This window comes from Eumetopias jubatus, unplaced genomic scaffold, assembly GCF_037043125.1.
Source record: "Eumetopias jubatus isolate StellerSeaLion01/CBP00866 unplaced genomic scaffold, mEumJub1_p1.0 scaffold_11, whole genome shotgun sequence".
NCBI classification, from domain to species: Eukaryota; Metazoa; Chordata; class Mammalia; order Carnivora; family Otariidae; genus Eumetopias; species Eumetopias jubatus.
In genome coordinates, this window is record NW_028274817.1 from 88,107,223 (window position 1) to 88,130,423 (window position 23,201).

Consider the following 23,201-nt stretch of genomic DNA (forward strand, 5'->3'; position numbering starts at 1 on the left):
TGCATGGACTTCATCAAAATTAAAAACGTTGACTCTGCAAAAGACCCTGTTCAGAAGATGAAAGACAAGTTACCACCTGGGAGAAAATATTTGCAAGCCACATATCCAACACAGAACCAGTATCGAGAATATATAAAGAACTCTTACAACTCCAGAGTTCCAAACAAACACAACTGAACATTTCCCTGAGGAGGACAGACTGTGAGCTTATAAGCATATGTTTAACCATCGGAAAACTGCCATTAGCCTGCTCTTCCTGACAATCGTTAACAAAACTCCCCGATTCTCCTGAGACCATCCCTGGCCCCCTCTGATCTGCCTTCTCCCCCCTCTCCTATCCCAAGTCCGCCTTCCCTGGTTTGGTCCTCATATACCCTCTCCATCCCTAAATTAGCACTTCCTTCCACTCCACGCTGTGGGCCTTATCTTGCTGTCAGGAGGATTCAGCTGTGGGACAGTAAATGCCACCAAGTCAGGCTGGCCATGGAGAAAGGAGGCAGGGTGCTAAAGGGAAGGGGAACTGGCAGGTGGTGGGAAGGGGATAGAGGAACAGACAGAGTTGGGTACAGGCAGAAGAATCTTTCTGGCGCTCCCTCGTCACATCAGAGGCCACCAGACTCTTTCCCCAGCCTGCTCAGATCTGCGAGAGGAGCTGAAACACGGACTAACTTGAGTTTTTCTATTCCCAAAATGGCCAAAAGTTCTCGCCATTCAAATCAGTGTTAAATGCACCACTTAATGGTCAGCCGACTGACTTCGAGTTATTTCACAGCCAAATAGAATCGAAGTGGGGCTGGGATGGCTAGTCAAGGGGCGGGCCTAAGTATCCACTGCAGAGGGGGGAAATTGGGGCGTGTGTGTGTGTGTGTGTGTGTGTGTGTGTGTGTGTGGTGTGTGTGTGTGTGGGTGCGCGCGCACGATCCATAGGGACAGATGTGCCCAGAGCTCAAACAGTGGAGGGTGGAGGCCTTCAGGATCCTTTGAAACTCCCAGGTGGAATCCAGGTCGGACACACATCCTGAATGGACCTTTCCTGCCCAGCCAGGATATCCTGTGTTTGTCGAAAGGACCGCACAGGGAAGCCCTGACCATTGTCCTTCCCGAAATCTGCCAGTCAGCCCTTCCCCAGCCCGAGGCAGCCGCCCCAGACAGAGGAAGAGTAACTCTGGAAACGGTGTTATCTGCATCCTCCATGGACTTCCTCACCTCCTCCCCTGCCCCGTTAGCCCTAAGCTCCTTAGCATCCTCAAACAGAATTTGGGGAAGCTGGGATGGGGTCAGCGCCCTGAAGCCAGCCCCCTCTCTTTTGCCAAGACCCACCTCTGCGCAGCCCTGAGTGGGCAGCTGAAGCCTGCAGCGGGGAATCCTGAGCAGGAGATGGAGCCCCAGCTGGGGCCTAAGGCTGCCGGCCTCGGCCCAGGCTGGCCCGTGCTGCTGCTGTGGGTCTCAGCCCTGAGCTGTTCTCTTTCTTCGCTGGCTTCTCCCTCTCCTTCTCTGGTGCCCCGAAGCAGAACCAGCTATAATTTTGGAAGGACTTTCCTCGGTCTTGATAAATGCAATGCCTGCATCGGGACATCAATTTGCAAGAAGTTCTTTAAAGAAGAAATAAGGTCAGAATCTCCATTAGATAACTCGGAGGGGCAAACTCCTGTTCCCTTCATGTGATGATGTCCAGGAGTTTGTTGAAAATGAGTCAGGATGCAATTTCTGGGTGGGAGCTGAAGCAAAGTCAAGTCATCATGGCAGTGATGGGGTGACGTTGGGCTGGGGAGGGGGATAAGGTATGAAGCTGAATTCTAGCCCTAAATGCTAAAGCCAAAGTTTTCTTTTGAAGTGGGAGCTTAAAGTGTTCTTTTCTATGAATGGAGTAGCCCGGGATTATTGAGTTTGCCAAGTTCATTTCTCATAAAAAGAGGGAAATAAAATTAATAGGAAGCCTACTGTGTGACAGACCTTTTAAAGCTTATTTTTATTCGCTCTGCATCACCATCCCAGAACGTTAATGTTTTGTACTCATTACTCAGAGAGTGACCATAGCAAGATTAAGTGACTTGCCCAAGGTCACCCCCTAGTAAGTGGCAGATCTAGGATTTAAACCAGGGCACTTTGCTCCAAAGTTTCAGAACCAATTTTCCAATGCAGAGGAAAAGCCAAGTTAAGTAAATGGTAATGCGTTTGGATCTCACCAAGGACGGTATCACACTCTGGAGTTCAAGCCTGTCAGCACATAGTCAATGAGTCTTGACCACAGCCAAGACCCAGCAGGGGGGCTAATGACATCGCTGTAACTCTTGGTCATTGCCCTCGAGGTGCTCAGGAGGAGGGAGCCATGTTACAGATAACAATAATAAGACGTGGCCTGAAATGTACAGGACCTCCAGGAGCTCCAAGGAGGGGAATACTAATTCCAAATGGGGGCTGGAGAAGGCATTCAGAACAAGGCCTTTAAAGGATGAGCTGAAATTTAGGAGAAGGGCTTAAGGTAGAAGGAACAGTTAAAGCAATGGCCCGGAGTGTGGCTCCGGAGAGGCAAGAAGCACTTAGGGGCTGGAGCATGGGGCCTATGTGGAGGCGTGGCAGAAGGAGGCCATTGGAAGAGGCAGATGGGGCAGGGGCCTTGAATGCCATGCCAAGGAATTGGGACCTTCGCCTGTGGGCCAGCGGTTCCCCACCTCTTTGATACTGAAGACCCTTTGTAATAGGCCTTTCTCAGCAGCCCTCCCCCAGGGACCTATCTGAGGCATGTAAAATTTGGTGACCAAAAAACAACATTAATTTACAATAATTTGATTTCCAATTTGTATTAACTGAAGACATATTTGATTATTCAACTAAGTTACTAAACAAATATAATGAATAGAAAATATCAGTCAAAAATGTGGAACTTTTGAGAGATGATAGGTATCATATTGATGTGGACTTTCCCCCTTAGGACTTTTTTTAAGGCATTTCAAATGGTTGAAAAGTTGAAAGACCTTCCCAACCGGGGAAGCTCTATTGCAGGCAATGGTGAAGGAGTTTAGTGGGGTAGAGACAAGATGAGACTTGTGTTTTGGAAGGATCTCCTGGAAAGCAATGTGCGTCTGCCTTCGGCTCAGGTCATGATCCCAGGGTCCTGGGATCGGGCCCCACATCGGGCTCCCTGCTCAGCAGGAGCCTTCTTCTCCCTCTGCCCCTTCCCCTGCCACCCTGCTTGTGCTCTCTCTCTCTCTCTCAAATAAATAATTTTTTAAAAAATAATAATTAAAAAAAAAGAAAGCAGTGTACAGGATGACGCTGGCAGGGGCAGCCAGACCAGTTCTCCTAGTCCAGGAGAAAAGTCAGTGGGAAAAAAGCAGGGCAATAAGGATGCCAGTGGGTAGGTTCAGCTAGAGAAGTCATTTTGTTGACCAACTCAATGTGACAGAAAGTAAAGATGGAAATGTTGAAAGCAAACACAAGATTTCCACCCCATCTAAGAAATGGGGTGGAGAGGACCGAGAACATGAGTGAAGTGGGGCTGATTCCTCGGAGAAAGGAGGAGAGAATACGGACAGATTTTCTGACAGGAGGGAGGGCCTTTATGGGATTCTACTGAAGGAGAGTCCCAGATTCACATCCTCCTCGAGGTAACTAAACAAGAGTATATGAATCGTACAGTTGACTCTTCGCCAAGTGGCAATAAATGAAGTTTTTCTCACCAGGCAGGTATGGGCCAAATTCAGGAAGCATTTCCCCAAATAGGTTTGTGTTCCATTCAAGTTCAGGATATTACCTCAGCTCCCTCAGAATTTATGTTCCATGTGCGCCCAAAAGGGATGTCTGCAGAGACAAGCAGGAAAGCACCAGGTGGGGTGGGTTGGAGTTTAGGGCTCTCCATGTTGAGAATACACATTCTTCAAGCGCAAAACCCCAGAGAGAGGCAATGAGTGGGTCTGGGGACGCAGACTTGTTGATAGTTCTTTACAGCGTAAGCAACTGTTTCCTTATTTTAAAAGTAATATCTGTTTATTTTAGAATTTTCAAAAAATACTGAAGAAAGCACAAAATGAAAATCATGTATAATGCCTCCACGGAGGGATCACCCCTAAGTTAACATATCCTTGCCACCTTTTCTCTAAGTATGGATTTAAATTTTTTTTTTCAGCAAAAATGTGATCAGACTATGTACACTTTTCTGTAAAATTTTATTTAACAGTATGTCAGGAACACCTTTCCACATTATTAACTGTTCTTCAACGTCAGCCATAGAAACATTTTTCTAGATATGTCTCCTTTGGCAAGGAAAACAAAAGTAAAATTAGACTCTTGGGACTGCCAAGAGTCTTTGCACAACAAAGGAAACCATCAACAAAACAAACAAACAAACAAAAAAACCCACCAAATGGGAGAAGATATTTGCAAATGACACATCCACAATTTGATTTTTAATGACTTTGTGGTATTCAATCGCATCAGTCAACCATAATTTATTTAACTAATCCACTGCTGTGAGACAACTAGTTTTTTTTTTCTCTTTTCAATATTATAAACAGTGTTATGTTGAACATCCCTGCTGCTAGATTTTTGTGCACATCAATCATAAATTCCTATGACAAATTCCCAGAAGTGGAAATTTCTGGGTCACGAAATATAGCGCATTTTTAGGAGACTTTATATATATCTCCAAATGGAGACTTCTACCTATAGAGCTCACTTCTTGCATGATCACAAATATTTAATATTACTACTATTTTTAGTTTGTATGTCTTCTGAGTTGAGCCTTTTTTTCAGGCTTACTGGCCATTCCTTTCTTTCTTTTTTTTTGGGGGGGGTGGGCTTTGTATAATTCTTTTCTTTATTTTTTAATTTATTTCTTTTTTTATTTAAATTCAATTAGCCAACATATAGTACTGACCATTTCTATTCCTTTTTTGTTTGCTAAATTGTCTACAAGTTCATATCCTTTGCCTCTCTTTCTAAGAGTGTTTGTTCGTCTTGTTCATCTCCAAATATTTTCTCACTTTTGCAAATGACTATGATAATACCTTAGGAAAAAGCTCACCTCGAACTCTCAGCTGTTTGGCTGACATGCTATAACCAGGCAAGTGTTAGCATTCCAGGCCAGGGCCTCAGTAAGAACTGGACAAAAACTTTTTTGTTTGGCAACAGAGAGTGAGCCTGGGAAGCTGAAGATACATCATTGGTAGATGACTGTCATCTTTTATCTTCTCTTTGGCAAGAACGCTGATGATAAATCTAATGCTTCGCATACCCAACTGTTAACCTTTGAACATTTCAATGTTTTCAGTACCAGTTTTCCCATGCGTTCCATTTGGACTTTCAAATCCTGAATGAAAAAAAACTTAAGGGAAGCCAAAAAAACAAGAGGAAACCTGATTGACATAGTCTTCCCGCTGAAAACATACCTATCTGTGAAATCCTAAGCAATCACGCCAGCTGGTGAGATCTAGCAGGAACTGGCTGATCAGGATTCATGTATGTGCAGCTCATAAGTTGGGGAGAAAGGTGGAGATGAAGGACTTAGCAGCAGTATTTCTGATCAGAATTGCTCCTAGGGATTCCTGGGCTCTCACCAAGGCAGGTGCTTTCCCTGCTTTCCCTCCCCTTCCTTACTGTACTCACTTGGCCTTGCATCCCTACCTCCCTCTCTCAGAGTCTTAAAGGAAGTTTAAAAACTTCTGAGTAGTGGAGGGCTCGCAGTATTTTTAAAATAGGTAAATCATTAGGCTTGCTTTTGCCTTCTCTTTTCCCTTACCCTCGTCTGTCTCTTTCATCTCGGAAGATGATAGTAATTATTGCTTTAACTCACTTCCTCGAATCAATTCAGAGGTCTCGGGAGCTGCAGGGCCCCAGAGCTTATGGCAAAAGCATCCGTGTACACATTCCGTCATCCACACATGCGTCCATCTGTCCATTTACCCGTTCATTCAGGCGCCCGTCTGTGCATCGTTCCACCCAACCATCCCTCTGCAGCCAGCCAGCCAGCCAGCTCTCCATGTATCCCTCCACTCATTTATCATCCATCTGTACATCCAAATACCCATCCATCCATCCATCCATCCATCCAACTAAAATGCACGGGGCACTAACTTGGCACCCAGCCATCTGCTAGGCACTGAGCGACCAAGTTGAAGGAAGCCCAGTCCTAGCCCTGCAGGAGTTTACTCTCCATTGAGAAGACAGTGGTGGCACTGGGAAAATGGAAGAAAGTATCTCAGACAAAGGGATGGGCACATGACCAGGTGAGTGGAGGCTCAGGGGCCCAAAACGATGTGGCTTAGCCAAGGATGATCAGTGGTTTGGTGAGAACAAAGCAAGGTTGTAGGGGGAGTAGAAGGAGATGGGCCCAGAAAGAAAGCTGTGAAGTGCTCTAAGTAGTGTGAGCTGTGTCCTAAGAGCTTTTGGGAAGACACTGGATGTTTTAAGGGTTCTGGGCAAAGCTGAGGGATGGAGAAGAGGAAAGGGAGGCAAGAAATATTTAGGAAGGCATGTCTACAGATTTAGTGTTTGACGGGATGTTAGCATGAGGAGCATGCAAGAGGAAAGTGTTTTATTGTTATTGCAACACCGTCGCTCTGTGCCACGCCACCACGCTGTCCTCCATGTTGAGGGGCTCGGGGTGGATTGGACCACATGACCTTGTTGCTTGCTTCCAGCTCTGGAAACCATGATACTGCTAGATACAACCCCTAGTAATGTTACCTACCAATCTGTTCCCACAAGCGAGGTCATACAAAGGATGACAGGGGACCAGGCCAAGGCAAAGCGCTTGAGATTGCAAGTTCCAGGGCCTTGAATGCCGCCTCCTCCAATTTCTGGTTGTACGACTTTGGACAAATTACTTAACTTCCCTGTGCCTCAGTTTCCTCATCTGTATGGTTAAGAACAGTACTGACTTCGCAGGTTTGCAGCCAGGTTTAACTGAATTACTACTCACGAAGCATTTAGCACAGTGACTGGCATGCTTACGTGTTTTATACATGCGTGTTGCTACGATCAATGTCTAAGAGAACCACCTATCATAAATCCTCAGTCACAGGCATTTCAGGGGGTTGAACCCCCAGGAGCAAGAGCAGCTGCAGGGAACAAGCAGACAGGCCTGCCTCGGAGCCCTCTGCCCCTCCTTATCCTCTCAGAGGGGAGGACCATTTCCAATGGTTGTCCTGAAAATGCCGGTGAATTTGATTCACTGCTCGTTTATGACGTTTCATTTTTTTATTTTATTTTTTTTTCAAGATTTTATTTTTCATTTTTTATTTTTTTAGATTTTATTTATTTATTTGACAGAGAGAGACACAGTGAGAGAGGGAACACAAGTGGGGGAGAGGGAGAAGCAGGCTCCCCACTGAGCATGGAGCCCGATATGGGGCTCGATCCCGGGACCCCGGGATCATGACCTGAGTCAAAGGCAGACGCTCAACCGAGCACCCCAAAATCTTGGTGCCCCAAGATTTTATTTATTTATTTGAGGGAGAGAGCATAAGCTGAGGAGAGGCAGAGGGAGAGGGAGAAGCAGGTTCCCCACTGAGCAGGGAGCCCGACTCGGGACTCAATCCCAGGACCCCGGGATCATGACCTGAGCCGAAGGCAGACGTTTAACCAACTGAACCACACTGGCGCCCCACAATGTTTTACCTTTTTGAATAGATCTGTGGCAATGTTCTTGAACAGAATTCTTTGGGCCTACCTCCACTGCAGTTTGAACGGCACTACTACATTATGGAAGGTGCTAAGTGATAGGTTCTGCTGGAGCACCTTCTTTGAGAAGCTTGCAGTCTCTTAAGATGAAGCTGCGTCATGTGAATGAGAAAACAAAGCAGTGTAGAGTTTGGAGCCAATCAAAATGCTAATTCCCCCAAAAGTCATGATCATGAGGCTGTCCAATAATGCCCAAAAATAAGTTCCAGATTCTTACTTGAATTAAATATAGAACACATCTCAGAAGCTTAATTTTATTAATCATGAAAGTAAACGTTACCTTCCTAATTTTTCCTACATAAATCAGAAGATTTCACATTCTCCCCTAATGGGAATGTTGGCATGTGGCCAGAAGAATGACCAGAGAAAAAAAGGTCAAGGTGGGGCCTAGGAAACTAGCAAAGGGGTCCTAGGGGAGGATTAAGGACCAACCAGGCCTTTGTGTGGCATTACACACGTCTTGGATCCCAGAGGGCTTTGAATTTGGTGACCATTTTCCAGCCACTGTTCCCTGTGACTTGCTTGGTATGGATGGCTTAAATCTTTGGACTGAAGGCAAAATTGATGGGGCCACTAAGGGTGGGATATGCAGAGGTAGTGCTCCTCCGAGTGCAGGTCCAGAAGCCTCTTCACCAACTATGGTTCCAAGACCCAGCCATTAGTCAGAGGGTGGGCTGCTTCTAGAACCAGTGTTGGGAAGGGGAAAGATCATGGGCTCTGCTGACAGATGGCCCTGGGTCTGCACGTCTGCTCAGCAATGTACTGTCTGAACTTGGGAGAGGTCCTTAAGCTCTATAAGCCTCAGTTTCCCCATCTGTAAAGTGGGGATGGGGTATCAGGAGAATCTAAGGCACCAGCATGTGTAAAGCTGCCATCTTTATATGGAGAAGTTCAGAAAGCCATGGCTAGTCCTTCTGCGTCAGCTGCCTGAAGAAGATAAAGCATGTGTCTGGAGTGTATCTCCCTCACCTTTTCTGACATCACATATTTACATCCCTGAGTTTGAGGAAACAAAAGTAGTGTTCTCACAGAAAGAGTGGAGCGCCCCAGTCGAAGGAGGAGAAATGGATCAGACAGGATGTTGTCGCCTGTCTCCCTGTCCCCAGGTTCTGCTGGCTCTGACAATATAGCTAGTCCCTCCTTGGCCCCTGCTTCATCCCTCCAGTTCCAGGCAGATCCTAAAAGGGCTCTTCTGGGGGCGCCTGGGTGGCTCAGTCGGTGAAGCATCTGCCTTCGGCTCAGGTCAAGATCCCAGGGTCCTGGGATGGAGCCCTGCGTCGGGCTCCCTGCTCAGCGGGGAGTTTGTTTCTCCCTCTCCCACGGTCTGCAGCTCCCCCAGCTTGTGCTCTCTCTCTCTCTCTCCAATAAATTTTTAAAATTTTTAGAAAAATATATTAAAAAATAAAATAAATAAAATAAAAGGGCTCTTCTTCCAGGTTTGACAGCTGGCTGGCTTCCCCCCTCGGACTGCCTCCCGACTACTTGCCTTCTTACCCTGCAAATTACTCAGATGATTCCAAAACCTGGCGCCCTGTGGAGGTCTCCAGGCTGGTCAGCAAACAGCAAAGTGACATCTCAGACAGGAGAATCTGCGCCTCTGCAGCAGCCCCAAAGACCTGCAGCATCGAGCGCATCCTGAGGAAAACCAGGAGGTTCCAGAAATGGCTGCAGGCCAAGCGCCTCACACCAGACCTGGTGCAGGTGAGTGTGCTGGTCGTGGGGCAGGAGACAAGGGGGTGAGGTGGGGGGGAGGCATCTACTCTCATCTCACATCTCCATGTGGGGAAAAGGAGTCATGGTCTGTCTGAACTGACCAAACCATGTCACGAAGCAGAGTGGTTTGTGACAAGACGGTAACTAGACAGGGTTAGTTATAGGGACCCTTCCCATTGTCATCCTCCACTCTCGCTGATGTGACCCTCCGCAACTATTTGGGAAACAGTTTCTGGCTGCTACCTCTGGCCTGAAGAACTGATGGGATGAGCTAAACCCTCCCCCCGGCCAGGGTTTAGCTCACCTACAAGCTTCTCAGGGGACCTTTGCCGACTTCCAGACTGTGCCCTCTCTTGAAAGCTCTCCTAGACACCCTGTTTCACCATCCAGAGAGCCCACTTTGGACATCAGCTTCCTCGTCCATTTCCCACCAGAAAGAAGAACAAACCTGAGTCATGACAGAAGTAGGCTCTGATAATACAGCTCCCTCTTCCTATCTGAGAGCTCCCACTCACTCCCCCAAGTAGGCTGCCTCCAAGACTTCAGCACATTGCTGGTGCCCTTGGTCCCCGCTCCTGCACTATCATCCCCGGGATCCTGCTTCCTCGCCCAAACCAGCACAACCTTGTACCTCCCCACACACCCTGCTGGGCCCCTGATGGCAGAAGATGCCCCCACAGAGGACTGAGGAGTGTCTCACCTTCAGCCACGATGGGAAAGAAGAGGCTGACCCCAACCTCCCTGCCATGACAAGCCTGAAGGGCTCGAACTGGCCTCCTTGGGCGGATGCCGAGACCACCTCTTGCACTCCCCGGGCCACAAGCACCCTTCACGTGGACACCTGAGGCTGCCCGAGGGACTTCTGAAGCACTCAGACCTTCCCTTGGCCTCTTCAAGATGAGGGGCACCAAGCAAAGAAGAACCACTGGTCCCTGGATATCTCATCCATGTCACAAGACCATGTGGCTTTGCTCTTGGGTTGTGTGGACACTGCTTTGCAATCAGGAGCAATCAAGCTGTGGGAAACATGGCTGCCATCTGACATCGCACTTCCCAATGGGAGCCTTTTGCACTCTACACTTTATGAATCTCACTGCCGTGGGGGTGCGAAGAGAAGGAGCCAGAGGAAGTCAAGCCATTCTCAGGCCAGGGAGGTGGCGGGATCCAACATCCGGGTCTTGGAGTTTGTGCAGGAGACAGCAAGCAGAGGCTCAGGTGGGAAGAACCCGGTGCGGGGCTGCTCAACACTGAGCAGAACCTGACAACAGAAGACAGATAACAAAGCCCCCACCGTGGCCCACACCGTCGGTATAATCCCCCTGCGCCTCTCTTTCTGCACCCGCAGACAGACCCTCCATGCCCTGGCCTGGGTACCTGCCACTTGCCAATTGCAGGCTGGCCACAGCAAGCACTGAACTACAGGAAGGACCAATGTGAGACCTTTCCCGCTTTGCCTCAACTATGTGCTCAGGAACAAGAGGAAGTCCCCCAGGAAAAGCAAAACAAGATACACAGGGAATCATTTCAGAACCCCCTTGAAAATCCCGTCACCTCTTCCGGCCCCCATCATTGACGGGTCCCATGCCGAAGGACACAGTTCTCCTAAGGCACTGGCTCCAGACTTACCTCCACTTGGGACTTGCACAATACACCAAAGGACAGCCAGGTGCTCAGGATACACTTGAGATCCCACGGAAAGTGGCCAGACCGATGAACTAAGGAAAGCTCCCTCTTTCCCTCAGCTTCTAGAGATTTCCATAATAACAATCCAGTGGGGATTATCCCATGCCCCCACCCCGACCCCGGCAAGTCCAAAGCACCCTGCCCAGGACATCTAGTGTCACCTACCATGATGAGTGTAGACACTGTGGTGTAGACAAAAGATCTCTGGAGTCCGGAAACTGTCTGAGCCCTGGCTTTGCCACTCAAACCTGGGGCCAAATGAGAAGGAGCAGAGACCCAGGAAGAGCAAAGAGCTGCCGCTTCCTGTGCCTCTGGTCAACAAGCTTCAACGCTGTGCTTTATCTTGGGGACACGAAAATGAATCTGACACAAGCCCCACCTCCAGGAGTGGGTGGCCCCCCAGCGAGGACAGGTAAGAACACAAACCACCACAAAGCAATATAGTGGATGACATGAGGACACTCGGTAAGGGAACAGAGGACAAACTATTGACTTGGGTCCTTCACTCACCAACCAGGTGACGTGGCATTTAAGCGCAGGACTTCCCCACTCTGCCCCCACATCCCTCCTCCCAAAGAGGGTTGAGGGGAGGCCTGGTGGATGATCTCAAAGAGCCTCCTAGCTCTGACATTCTTTGACTTGAGATGACTCTGCTTCACTTATTATTTAACAATCCTGATGAATGACTATTATCAGCAGGTACTCTGCTGCATGCCTTGACTTCCTACTTCTTTTTTTTTTTTATTATTTTATTGATTCATTTGAGAGAGAGAGCACGAACAGAGGGGAGAGGCAGAAGCAGACTCCCCACTGAACGGGGAGCCCGACGATGCGGGACTCCATCTCAGGATCCGGAGATCATGACCTGAGCCGAAAGCAGATGCTTAAACGACTGAGCCACCCAGGCGCCCCTTGATTTCTTCCTTCTCAAAGGGCAGCAAATAGTGCCTTTTCTATCCGATTCATTCATCTTAATGAGCTTTACATATGAAGATGCTTTAGAAAAAGTCCATCACCTTAGAAATACATGGCAACATTATTGTACTGAGAGGATCCCTTTCTTCAGTGTGCTGTGCTAAAATTTACTCGACCAAATTTGTCCTCTCGCTTTAACGTGTGGCCAAACAGGCTTTCCTTCTTTCTGCCAAAAACACATCCATTAACAGCACCCCGTTAAGACACAACCAAAGCCACAACCATTTTCACTTCTCTGCTAACTCATCTTTTCATCCCCACCCACCAGAGATTTTTCCTTTCCTTTTTTTTTTAAATTTAAATTCGATTAACCAATGTATATTACATGATTATTTTCCTTTCCTCATTAAAAAAAAAAAACAGAAAAATATCAGCAGCCATTTTATAAATGCTGAACAAACCCCATTTTCCCTCCATCCACCAAAGCTCAAGGTGTTCTGCACCCTTTCCCTCCCAGGCCCCATCCAGGCAGCACTCAAACTGCCGCACTTTTCTTCTTAGCAAAACTCACCTCCCAGACAGTTTAAAATGGATCCATCATCACCAAAGGTGGGGGTGAGGGAAACTCACTTATCTGCCCAAGACAGTTGAAAATGAGTGTTCAGACAAAAACTCGTATGTGAATGCTCACAGCAGGACTAATCACAAGAGCCAAAAGGTGGAAGCAACCCACACATCCATCAACTGAGGAATGAATAAACGAAACATGTCATAGCCATACAATGGAATATTATTTGACCATAAAAAAGAATCAAGGACTGATACCTGCTGCAACACGGATGAACCTTCAAAACATTACACTAAGAGAAAGAAGCCAGATGCAAAAGGACAAATATTGGAGGATTCCATGTATAGGAAATTTCCAGAATGGGCAGATCCATAGAGACAGAAAGCAGATTAGCAGTTGCCAGGAGCTGAGGGGGAGAATTAGGAGTGAATGTTTCATGGGCACAGGGTGTCTTTTGAGGGTGATGGGAAAATTCTGGAGTTAGACTGATGATATTTGTACAACCTTGTGAGTACACTAAAAGCCATTGAATTATACACCTTAAAATGGTGAGAATGGCACACTTTATGTTATGCAAATTTCACCTCAACTAAAAACAAAAAGGAAGAATAAGCCCCATAGAAACTTCACCAATCCTGTGACTTCATTCCCTTGGAGTCCCAAGAGGTGATGGGCAGCTAATCCAATAATTTAATTCATGCCAGGATGTTAACAGCTAATAGCATTTCACTGTTAGCTCTCCAAGAAACCATTTGTGTGTAAAACCGATATGGCAATACTCGTACTTGTCCATCCCATGACTATCTCACACCTTCCTAAAACATCCCTGCATCCTTCCCCCTGCGCACAAAATCCAGCTGTGCCCCCAGAATCCTTCCCGATGATCTGAGCAAGCAGCCTGTTTCAGAGTGACCATTCATCCCAGATTTGGCCGAACAGCTCTGCCGGTCCCAGGAATTCTCTCAACCATGACTTGAGTGGGTGTTCCCTGATTTTCTCAAAAGCCACTTTCCAACCGGGATCTAGGCCAGGGCCCTCCAGAGTGTGTATCTGTGTGTGTGTGTGCCAGTGCGTGCTTGGGAAAGGAAAAGGGGCCGCAGGGAGCCCACAGGTTTGCTCAGAGAACTGACAAGGGAGAGAAGAGAAACAGTCAAAGAAATAAAAGAAAATTGAAGGCAGGGGGGATGTGACAGGTGCAGGGCCCTCCAAACCTCGATTGTGAGTTCTGCTTACGAATAAATAAAGTCAACTTGGATGAAAAGCCCCAGTGGTCACCATCAGAGGCTGAGCCAGGGAGTCCGTGGCTCCCCACTCCTGCAGGGCCAAGCACTGCTTTGTATTAAGGACACTCTCTTGAGCCACAGGCGGTATATACTGCAGCGAGGTGCTGCCAAAGAGGCAGCAAGGGACCAGAAAAATCAGCCAGAGGGTGAAACAATGCAGAGTGTGCGTGCGTGCGTGTGTGTGTGTGTGTGTGTGTGTGACTTATGCTAATAAAACCGTGACTTTTCTCCTTCTAAAAACTGCATTGTTCTGATGGGACTATCCCACAGCCTAAATTACTAGCCCACAGATAGAACCACAGCCAAGAACACCACCCAGTTTATCATGATGTGCCTGTTCGAAAAACCACAAAGAAGGCTTCCTCTGCTATTATGCCAAGTGCAAAGAGGCAACCACCCTCAGCAGTGCGTGGCTAATCAGAGGAAAACACATATCCCCCGTTGTGTCCCCCTCCCATCCCCTCAACTACCGGCTGCTTCTGACATTGTTCTAAACACAGACCCTGTTTTCCCCTCCGAGTGGGAACGGATTCCGTGGCCGCCGAGCCTTTTCTCCCACTAGATGGCAGTATAGTGTTCAGGCAGCTTCGTTCAACACAAGGATGGCGAGCGATTTTACTTCCTCGGTCTTGGTTATTTGTTTAAAGAGATAGAATTAACGGCAGTAAGCAAATTCAGCAAAATGCATCTTAACCATTTAATCAGAATATGGTTTTAGAGGTAAATACTACAATAAAATTCATCTGTGCTTAATGTTAATTCAAAAACAGTTAAGAGGGCTTTGCTGGACCTATGCAAGGGGCGGGGACCCACTGTGATACGAGACAGGTTATGATAACGTGTTTGAATGAAGATGAAAATCTTATACGAGTTGCAGCTAGTTTTCAGACCATAAAGATTTTAATCTCTCACAGGCTGCCAGGTCAAGGACCCTTCCAAAAAGTTACATTTACTGTTGTTTTTGTTTTTTTTTTTAAATAACATGGCCAGATTGATGCTAGAAAAAGAAAAACAGCTGATCTGTGGCCATACCATTTTCGTATTGATCTAATATGGGAGTCAAAGATGATGAGTATTGGGGCGCCTGGGTGGCTCAGTCGTTAAGCGTCTGCCTTCGGCTCAGGTCATGATCCCAGGGTCCTGGGATCGAGCCCCGCATCGGGCTCTCTGCTCCGCGGGGAGCCTGCTTCTCCCTCTCCCACTCTCCTTGCTTGTGTTCCCTCTCTCGCTGTGTCTCTCTCTGTCAAATAAATAAATAAAATCTTTAAAAAAAAAAAGTTGATGAGTATTAATGGAAAAGGAAATATAAGCTACTAAAAGTGCCTGGCCAGTCCCACCATAGGTCAATATTCCCAGAACATCAGCACACACCCTCTGGCTGACCCGTCTATGGAGAGCGGAGGCCCTTCCGAGGTACACTGTGGTCATGAGACCCTGCTCCCCATGACCCTTGGGAAGTAGTCAATGGTGTTTTTTGTCGTCCACGGGAGTTCCGGGAGCCAACTGGGGAGAGATTACGGTATGGAACTGAGCCCCGCCCAGCCCACTTTCTCCTTCCAATCATGGAACTGTTGACAGTTGAAACAACTAAGGCTTTGGATCATGGGATTTGTCGAGGGTTACAAGCCCCGAGAGTTTATCACCTTGGCATTTGTGGCCACCACGTTATTTGGAATGGGAAAGAGACTAATCTATTCATTTCCAGGCCTCCATTTTACCATAGGCTCATAGAAAAGGGACTAACAGATCACTCAGCCTGTCTGCTCAATTGAGTCCTAAATTACTCCTGATGGACCTCTTGAGTGAAAATAAGATAGTGAAAGGTGTTCCCCACCTTGACACAAACAAGTTGGGAAATTGAAGAGAGGCAAGAGAAGACTCAGGGAAGGTAGACGTGAGATGAGTCACGAGGGGTTCCTTTCCCAAAGAGCTCAAAAGCAGAATAGAGGCAGCCCACAGCCAAGGCATAACTGAAGGCTGGACAAACATCAAGATGTTTGCAGGCTCTGCCTTCACAGGGCTCTCAGCTTTCCTTGAACTTGGGTGTTAGCCAACCAAACCTGTTCTTAAATAAATCAAGCCGTCCTTTGTTCTTGCTACGATTTCTTCCTTTGCTATCTCAATACCCCTATTTTGATATATGCTGGAACAAATTCTTTTGCTTGGCTCAGAGGCCTGAGAATTGGCTGTGCCTCTACATATGTCCACATAATAATGAAGTAAACAGAGGTGAAACTATATCACATATAATAGATATCTATAAAGACATTCACTCGAAAAAATTAATGATGAAACTAATTGATAAGTTGGTTGTGTTCTAAAAACAGTTTATTCGGCCACAAAACCTCTCAATACATTTTATTTATTTTTTTTATTTTCTATTTTTTTTGAAGATTTTATTTATTTATTTGAGAGAGAGAATGAGATAGAGAGCATGAGAGGGGGGAGGGTCAGAGGGAGAAGCAGACTCCCCACTGAGTGGGGAGCCCGATGTGGGACTCGATCCCGGGACTCCAGGATCATGACCTGAGCCGAAGGCAGTCGCTTAACCAACTGAGCCACCCAGTCACCCAATAAATTTTAAAAAAGTAGAAATAACATGGACCACTTTCTCTGATTAAAAGGCAAGAGCAGGGGCACCTGGGTGGCTCAGATGGTTAAGTGTCTGCCTTCAGCTCAGGGCATGATCTCAGGGTCCTGGGATCGAGTCTGCTTCTTCCTCTGCCTCTCCCCGTGCTTGTGCTCTCTCTGTCTCTGTCTCTCAAATGAATAAATAAAATCTTTAAAAAAATAATAAAATAAATAAAAAGCAATAGCATCAGACATTAACAATAATAAAAAGGGGGAGAAAAAAGAACCCTACCAAGTTTGGAATTTTAAAACATTATCTACAAACATTCTTATATACATCAGTTGGTGAACATGAGTATACTTATGGAAGTAAAACTGCTGGATGATGGCATGTACCTAGGGACTCATTTAGTAGATGCTACCAGTTTTCCAAGTGGTTGTACTGATTTTCTCCTATAAGCAATGGAAGAGAGTGTTCCATTGTTCCACATCTCCATCGACACTTGATATTGTTAGTTTTTCGTTTTTGTCATCTTGGTGGGTGTCTAGCAGTATCTCATTCTGTGGTTTGAAGTTGTATTTTTCTCGTAACTAATAATATAGAGACCCTTTTTGCATATTTTTTGATTGCTTTGATTTCGTCTTTTGTAAAACCCTGGGGTTAAGGTGTCCCTTTTTTATTGGGTCATCTGCCTTTCTTACTCATTCCTGAAAGTTACATTTGTTCTAAGATACGAGCGCTTTGTTGGATATACGTATTACAAATATCTTCTCCCAGTCCACAGCTGGCCTTTCCACTCTCTTAATAAGTATCTTTTGATGAATTGAAATTCTTCATTTCAAGGTAGTCCAATTTATTCACTGCTTATTTTAAGGTTAATGCTTTTAGCATCCTGATTATCCCATGGTCATAAAAGTATTCCCCTGTTTACTTCTAGAAGCTTCCATGAGTTATCTCTCATATATAGCTCACTAATCATATGTTCTGCTGTGCCCAGTTTGGTATCAAATCCAGTCAATAAATTCTTAATTTCAGATATTGCATTTTGTATTTCTTATGTCATGTGGGGTTTTTTTAATAAATTCTAATTCTCTGTTGAATTCTCTCCTTTTTATCAATTTTGTCTGTCTTTTCCTCTTTTCTCTTAAAATCTTAATCATAGTTGCTTTGAATTCCATACTTGCTAACTCTGGATTATCTCAGCTTCTCCTTCTGCTTCTGCTGGTTGTTTTCCTTTTTCTTGATTGCCAATTGGTTTTTCATGCTTCTTCACATTTTTCGGTAATTTTTTTATTGTATGCTGGATTTTAAGGATAATACATTGTAGAGGTTCTGATTTATGTTATCTTCCTTTAAAGATTGTTGACTTTTGTTCTAGCAGCCAATTACATTGCTCCCAGATCACCAAAATCCAGGGTTTCTCAATCCCGGAGCTATGGACATTTGGAGCCGAATTATCCTTTGTTGGGAGGATGAAGGCGACACTGTACTGTGCATCATAAGATGTTTAGCAGCATCCTTGGCCCACACACACTAGATGCCAATAGCATCACAACATCCAATCGGGACAGTCCAAAATGTTTCCAGATGTTGCAAAACAACTCGGAGGGAGCAAAATTGCCCCCCCGCCCCAGTTGAGAATCACTGCCTTAATCCTGTTGAGGCTGGGGTTAGACTTTGTTCGTGTAGATCTTCTTCAGTATTGCTCTTGCTTCTGGGACATGGTCCTTGCTGGTAGGACATGATCCTTACTACTGGAGTGTGGACTTCCTGAGGTCCAATTCAAAGCCCAGGGTGCTAAGATGTCTGGCTCAAACTCCAGCCTCCATCTTGTCAGAAGTTATACAGCCTCTGAAATCTCTGTTCAGGGATACAGCCTTCTTCTGTGGTTTTGTGCTACGCCTGGACTCCCACCCGCTCATATGCAGCTTAGGAGTTGGCCAGAGACCTGGCAGGAACTTTTACACGTATTTAGGGGGTTCCTTCTCTATGGCTTTCTCACTGATAGGACCCTGCCCCCAAATCCCAGCGACTCTGGCAGCCCAAACTGTTTCCTTTACCCAGCAAGACTCTGCGCGGCAGCTTGGAAAATGCCCTCAGGGCAAAAGATAGTGTGACTATGGAGCTTGGTTCATGTGTATTCTTTTTCTCAAGAACCATGGACCTGGGGCGCCTGGGTGGCTCAGTCAGTGAAGCGTCTGCCTTCCGCTCGGGTCATGATCCTGGGGTCCTGGGATCGAGTCCCATGCTGGGCTCCCTGCTCAGCGGGGAGTCTGCTTCTCCGTCTGTCCCTCCCCTCTGCTCATGTGCTCACTCTCTCTCTCTCTCTCTCTCTCACACACACAAAAATAAATAAAATATTTTTTTAAAAAAAGGAACCAAACTTAGCATGGGAGTAGGAGGAGAATCCGACTTAATAACACACAGCAGACCAGAAAGGCACTTTCTATAGAATACATGGCATTGGTTTTCGTTCTTTTGGCTTTTGCCAAAGCAGACAGGGTGCTGCTTGAGGGCAGGGACTGCTTCTTAGTCATCCATGTCTTCCCTCACCCATGTCTGCCATGGAGTAGACACCTCACAAATGTTTGGGAGATGAAGGAGTGATAGAATGAGCGAATGGATGGGACATCATTCACCACTCACTGTTCATGGCTTCCGGGAGACTCTCAATCCCCACCAGGGCTGACTCCCTGGGCTAACTCCAGAGGCCATGGGATTTCAGAGTCTCCGAAAGTCCTGACTTTCCCCAGGAGAACATCTTTACTGGCTTGACCCAGTATCATGGTTCCTACTCCTTGGAATAGGACTCTTGATACCAGAAATGTCTGACGGATTCAAGTGAGGTGGGATGGTGACTTGGTAATCCATTAACATTCTCCAGGGCTTGATCTCAACACAGTTATCTTGGAAAAGAGACAGCTAAGGCATTTTGACCCAGGGCAGCAAGGGAGAAGTTGATGGGGAGCCTCTTGCTCAGGAGAATAAAGAGTGGTTCTTCCAGGGGGTCCCTTGATAAGTTGGGCCAAACACTTTTGAGGACTGTACTTCAAAGGGAACATGAGACACCGAAAGACCAATTGCCCTTCCATCACTGTTTGTCCTAGGGTCCACAGTGCCTCCCTACCAAGAGGTTCCAGGAAGGTCAGTGGTCTGGAGTGACCATGCATCTAGGGCCCCCAAAATGGCACTGGATGTGGTGGAGACCTTCTGCACACCGTCCTTGAGATTCAGCAGGTGCTCGTTTACACGTGGCACTTTCCAGTTCTGGGGACAAGACAGCGGACAACATGTATGCTTTTGGCAGGGAAGGGAGTTCTGAAAACATAAGTGACTTTTTTGCATTAACCAACAGATATAGCTACCTTCTAGTATTTTGAGATTGGTGTCTTCTTTTCAGCCTAAAATGACTGTCCTTTCCTAGGGTTCTGGGTCTAAGGGACTCTGTATGTGAAGCTACCTGATTTTTATATGGCCAGATGGCTACAGTGATGTGTGAACAGTCACGGGGCTCATCCTGTTCTTAACACTCATTGTTCTTGGGTCCATCTCATCTCTCTGTCCTCCCTGAAGTCCTGCCCTTGGCCCAGTGGCCAATCATCTATGGCCTCCCCTTTTAGTATCTGTTTAAACTTAATACCTCACGTGCTCGCAGCCCTGGAGGCCATCAGATTGCCTGAGCATATTTTCCCACAGGAGGTCCCCGTGACAGATCCCCTTCCCTCTGCCTACACCTCCTGCACAGGGAACTCTTCCAACCAAGTCCTTCTACACAGCACCCTCAGCACTTTCCCACCCACTGGAAGGTGGCAAGGCACCACTTCTGGCCTGCTTCAGAGAGCCCTGTCACCTGTATCCCTTGGCCCCACCTCTGCTTTCCCAGACACATCCTCAGCCCAGCCACCTGCCACCACCACCCTCCTCACCCCCCAAAACCAGGTCTTTCCTTTCCCGTTCAATTTTTAAATTTTATTTTTTTTAATTTTTTTAAGATTTTTATTTATTTATTTGAAAGAGAGAGAGAGAGACCGTGCATGAGCGAAGGGAGAGGCAGAGGGAGAAACAGACTCCCCACTGAACAGGGAACCTGATGCGGGACTCGATCCCAGGACCCCGGGATGATGACCTGAGCCGAAGGCAGACACCTCACCGACTGAGCCACCCAGGCACCCCTAAATTTTATTTTTAATCATCAAGGTAACATATATTCATTATAAAAATATTTAAAGTATATATATTTTAAAATCCATAAGGAAGTGTGGGGGGGAATCACTTAGAACCCACCCCCCAGAGGCAACCACTGTGAACACATTGGAGTTCTTCCTTCTCGTCTTTTTTCTAGTCATATTAACTTAATTACAAAGAAGTCGAAGAAGTTGAATAAGTTGAAAAATAATAAGAATAATCTTTAAATATATGGAAAATGCAATATATGGAATATTGCACGTTCCTCTGTAACTTAATATGGTATCATATACTCTCGCCGGTATCATTAATGAAGAGAAAAGTCGCCATGAGACATACAAAGAAAGACCAAGATGTTGGGGTGGCTTTGTAACGTGTCACCTTGGCCTGGCTGACCCGAATTTCTCAGAATTCCCCTCCCTGTTAGTTTCCATTTCCAGTGGGCTACAGAAAGATTTCACTGGGAGTTTTGGAAGGCAGAAGGGAAACCGTGGCCACTTTGTAGCTCACACACAGTGTCCCCTCTACTGGCTCGCCTTGCTGGGGTGAGGTCAGTTGTGTGAGGTCAAATCCCTGTTTTTTAAAAAAGAAGAGAAAACAACCTAGTGTTTCTGCTTCTCTGATTGAACCCTGAGGGATAAGGGTGGTACAACCTCGACAGAAGCAGAAGCCTGGCAGCCCCTCCCCAAGCAAGCACAAGGCTAGTTGGAAGATTTTCCTGACAATCGGGGTTCTGTCTGAGCTTCCTGGACCACAGGACCTTTGCACAGCAGAAGCCACTGAGCTCCTGCAGAAGTTTCTGCAAGCTTGCATGCACAAGTGAGTTGTCAGAAGCACTTGGCATCCTGTCTTCTGATTTAAAAAGAAAGGTGGGGGTGGGGAACCCAGCAGCCCATAAAACGAAATGGCCCAGTGGAGAATTATGACCAGCCTTGGCATACCTGAATCAAAATGACAGACCATGAAATAATGTGTTTTCGTCTGCATCAGCTGCCCCGTCCGTCCCAACTATCGGCTGAATTGCCTGCCACAAAGATTACTTCATCTGCCACAGTAGAAAATCGTTGAGCAGCTCACAAATTCCACAGTGGCAAAGCCTGGGGCCCCAGAGTGGGGGAAGATGGAGGATGAGAAGGAAGAGAGAAGAAGAGACTCCAATGGGAGGACGAAACTAGCCACCACTCCCATAGGCAGGGTCATCCAAGATATGGGCTACCCCATGGAAGAGGGAGCCACGACTGCCACCGAGCGAGCCTCTGGCTGCTGAAGGTTTGACAGCAAGGAGCATAGGGAGGCAAGGAAAGGAGGAGACCCGACCACAGCCTCTGCACCACAGATACCATGAGGGACGCTGTGGGGAATTCAGTGACAGTGGTCACCTACAGCACCACAAATGACGCATGTCTTCTAAAAGGAAACAATTGCTTGTAACTTATTCAGGGATCAGAAGTTGCAGGGATCAGAGACCGCCTCGGAACAATTAAAGTGAAAAGGGGGGTTCGTTGTGCCAGAAATACATCCATCGGGGCCTCATGGAAACTAGGACGTTCCAAGGCGCCTACTCAGCCCATCTCTGCCTCCGGGGCCACATTGTTTTTCATCTCTGTTTTCTTTGGGTTGTCTGCTCCATCACCTTCTCGGCAAACTGGATCTCCCTGTGTGGTCATGTTCCCCGCTCCTCCCCAACGTGACAGGACATTACTGTTCCCAGACCCACCACCGGCCGCCTGGCTCAGTCTCCCAGGAGCTGGGGGTTGGAGCAGACGCCCCGAGTAAGTGCGCTCTGGCACATCCATCTGTCCGTGACCAAGGATGTGCTTGCTAAGGACCTCCTGGGTGCCCGCCCCGGACTGGGAGCTGAGGAGGTTACAGAAGTGTTGGTGTTCAACATCTCTGTCCACGAGCACGTGAGAACTGAGGAACGATGGGGCCTGAGGACCAGACTCCAGGAGAAGGAAGAAAATGAAGGCTTGTTAGGTCAGGAAAGCTGCTTAGAGGACGTGTGATCTGACCTGGGAGGGGAAGGATGGGCTGGGGGAAATGTCCCTGGCAGATCTTCCAGAGAATAAAAGAAACGCGTGCCGGGCAAAGATGCGGAATAAGGTGTGAATGTGGAAAGTAGTTAAGTGTCAAGTCCCTGATCACGGTGTGCGTCCACAGCAGTGGGTGGCATTGCAACAGCAGGACTGGGAGGCAGCAAGTGTTGACGTTCATTCTATAGGACAGCGGTTCTCAACCTTGAGTCTGCATCAGAATCTTCTGGAGGGCTCGTTAACACAGGCATCGCTGGGCCCCGACTCCGGAGGTTCTGATGCAGCAGGTCTGGGGCAGGGACCAAGAACTGGCATTTCTAAAAGACAAGTGACTTGAGGACAGGGGATCTTTCCACAAATGGGTCAAAAAGTAGTAGGCAGGGTGCATGGACAAGGGTCCACAGTGGAATCGGGGAGGCTGGGTAGCAAAAGTAAGGCAGGGCCATATACACACAATAGCAACTGGTGAAGAAAGTAGCCAGGAGGGGGGCAGGGTAGGGCACATCCAAGAGGCACAGCAACCACTACCAGCCAGACGATGCCCAGGGTTCCTGGGGAAGCGAGGACGC

At 47.1% G+C, this 23,201-nt stretch overlaps 1 protein-coding gene across 2 annotated transcripts in view; it reads left to right on the plus strand.

Moving 5' to 3' along the window:
- Positions 1-1,377: 1,377 nt before the first annotated feature.
- The window catches only part of DIPK2B (divergent protein kinase domain 2B), a 38,851-nt gene continuing 17,027 nt past the window's right edge, over positions 1,378-23,201 (plus strand). Inside the window, exons 1-2 of one of the 2 annotated variants that reach the window (XM_088029016.1) lie at positions 1,378-1,610; positions 9,117-9,387. In XM_088029016.1, the coding sequence (XP_087885142.1) occupies positions 1,378-1,610; positions 9,117-9,387 (504 nt within the window). The remainder of the gene's footprint in view (positions 1,611-9,116; positions 9,388-23,201) is intronic. The other variant, XM_028113520.2, reaches the window with a different exon arrangement.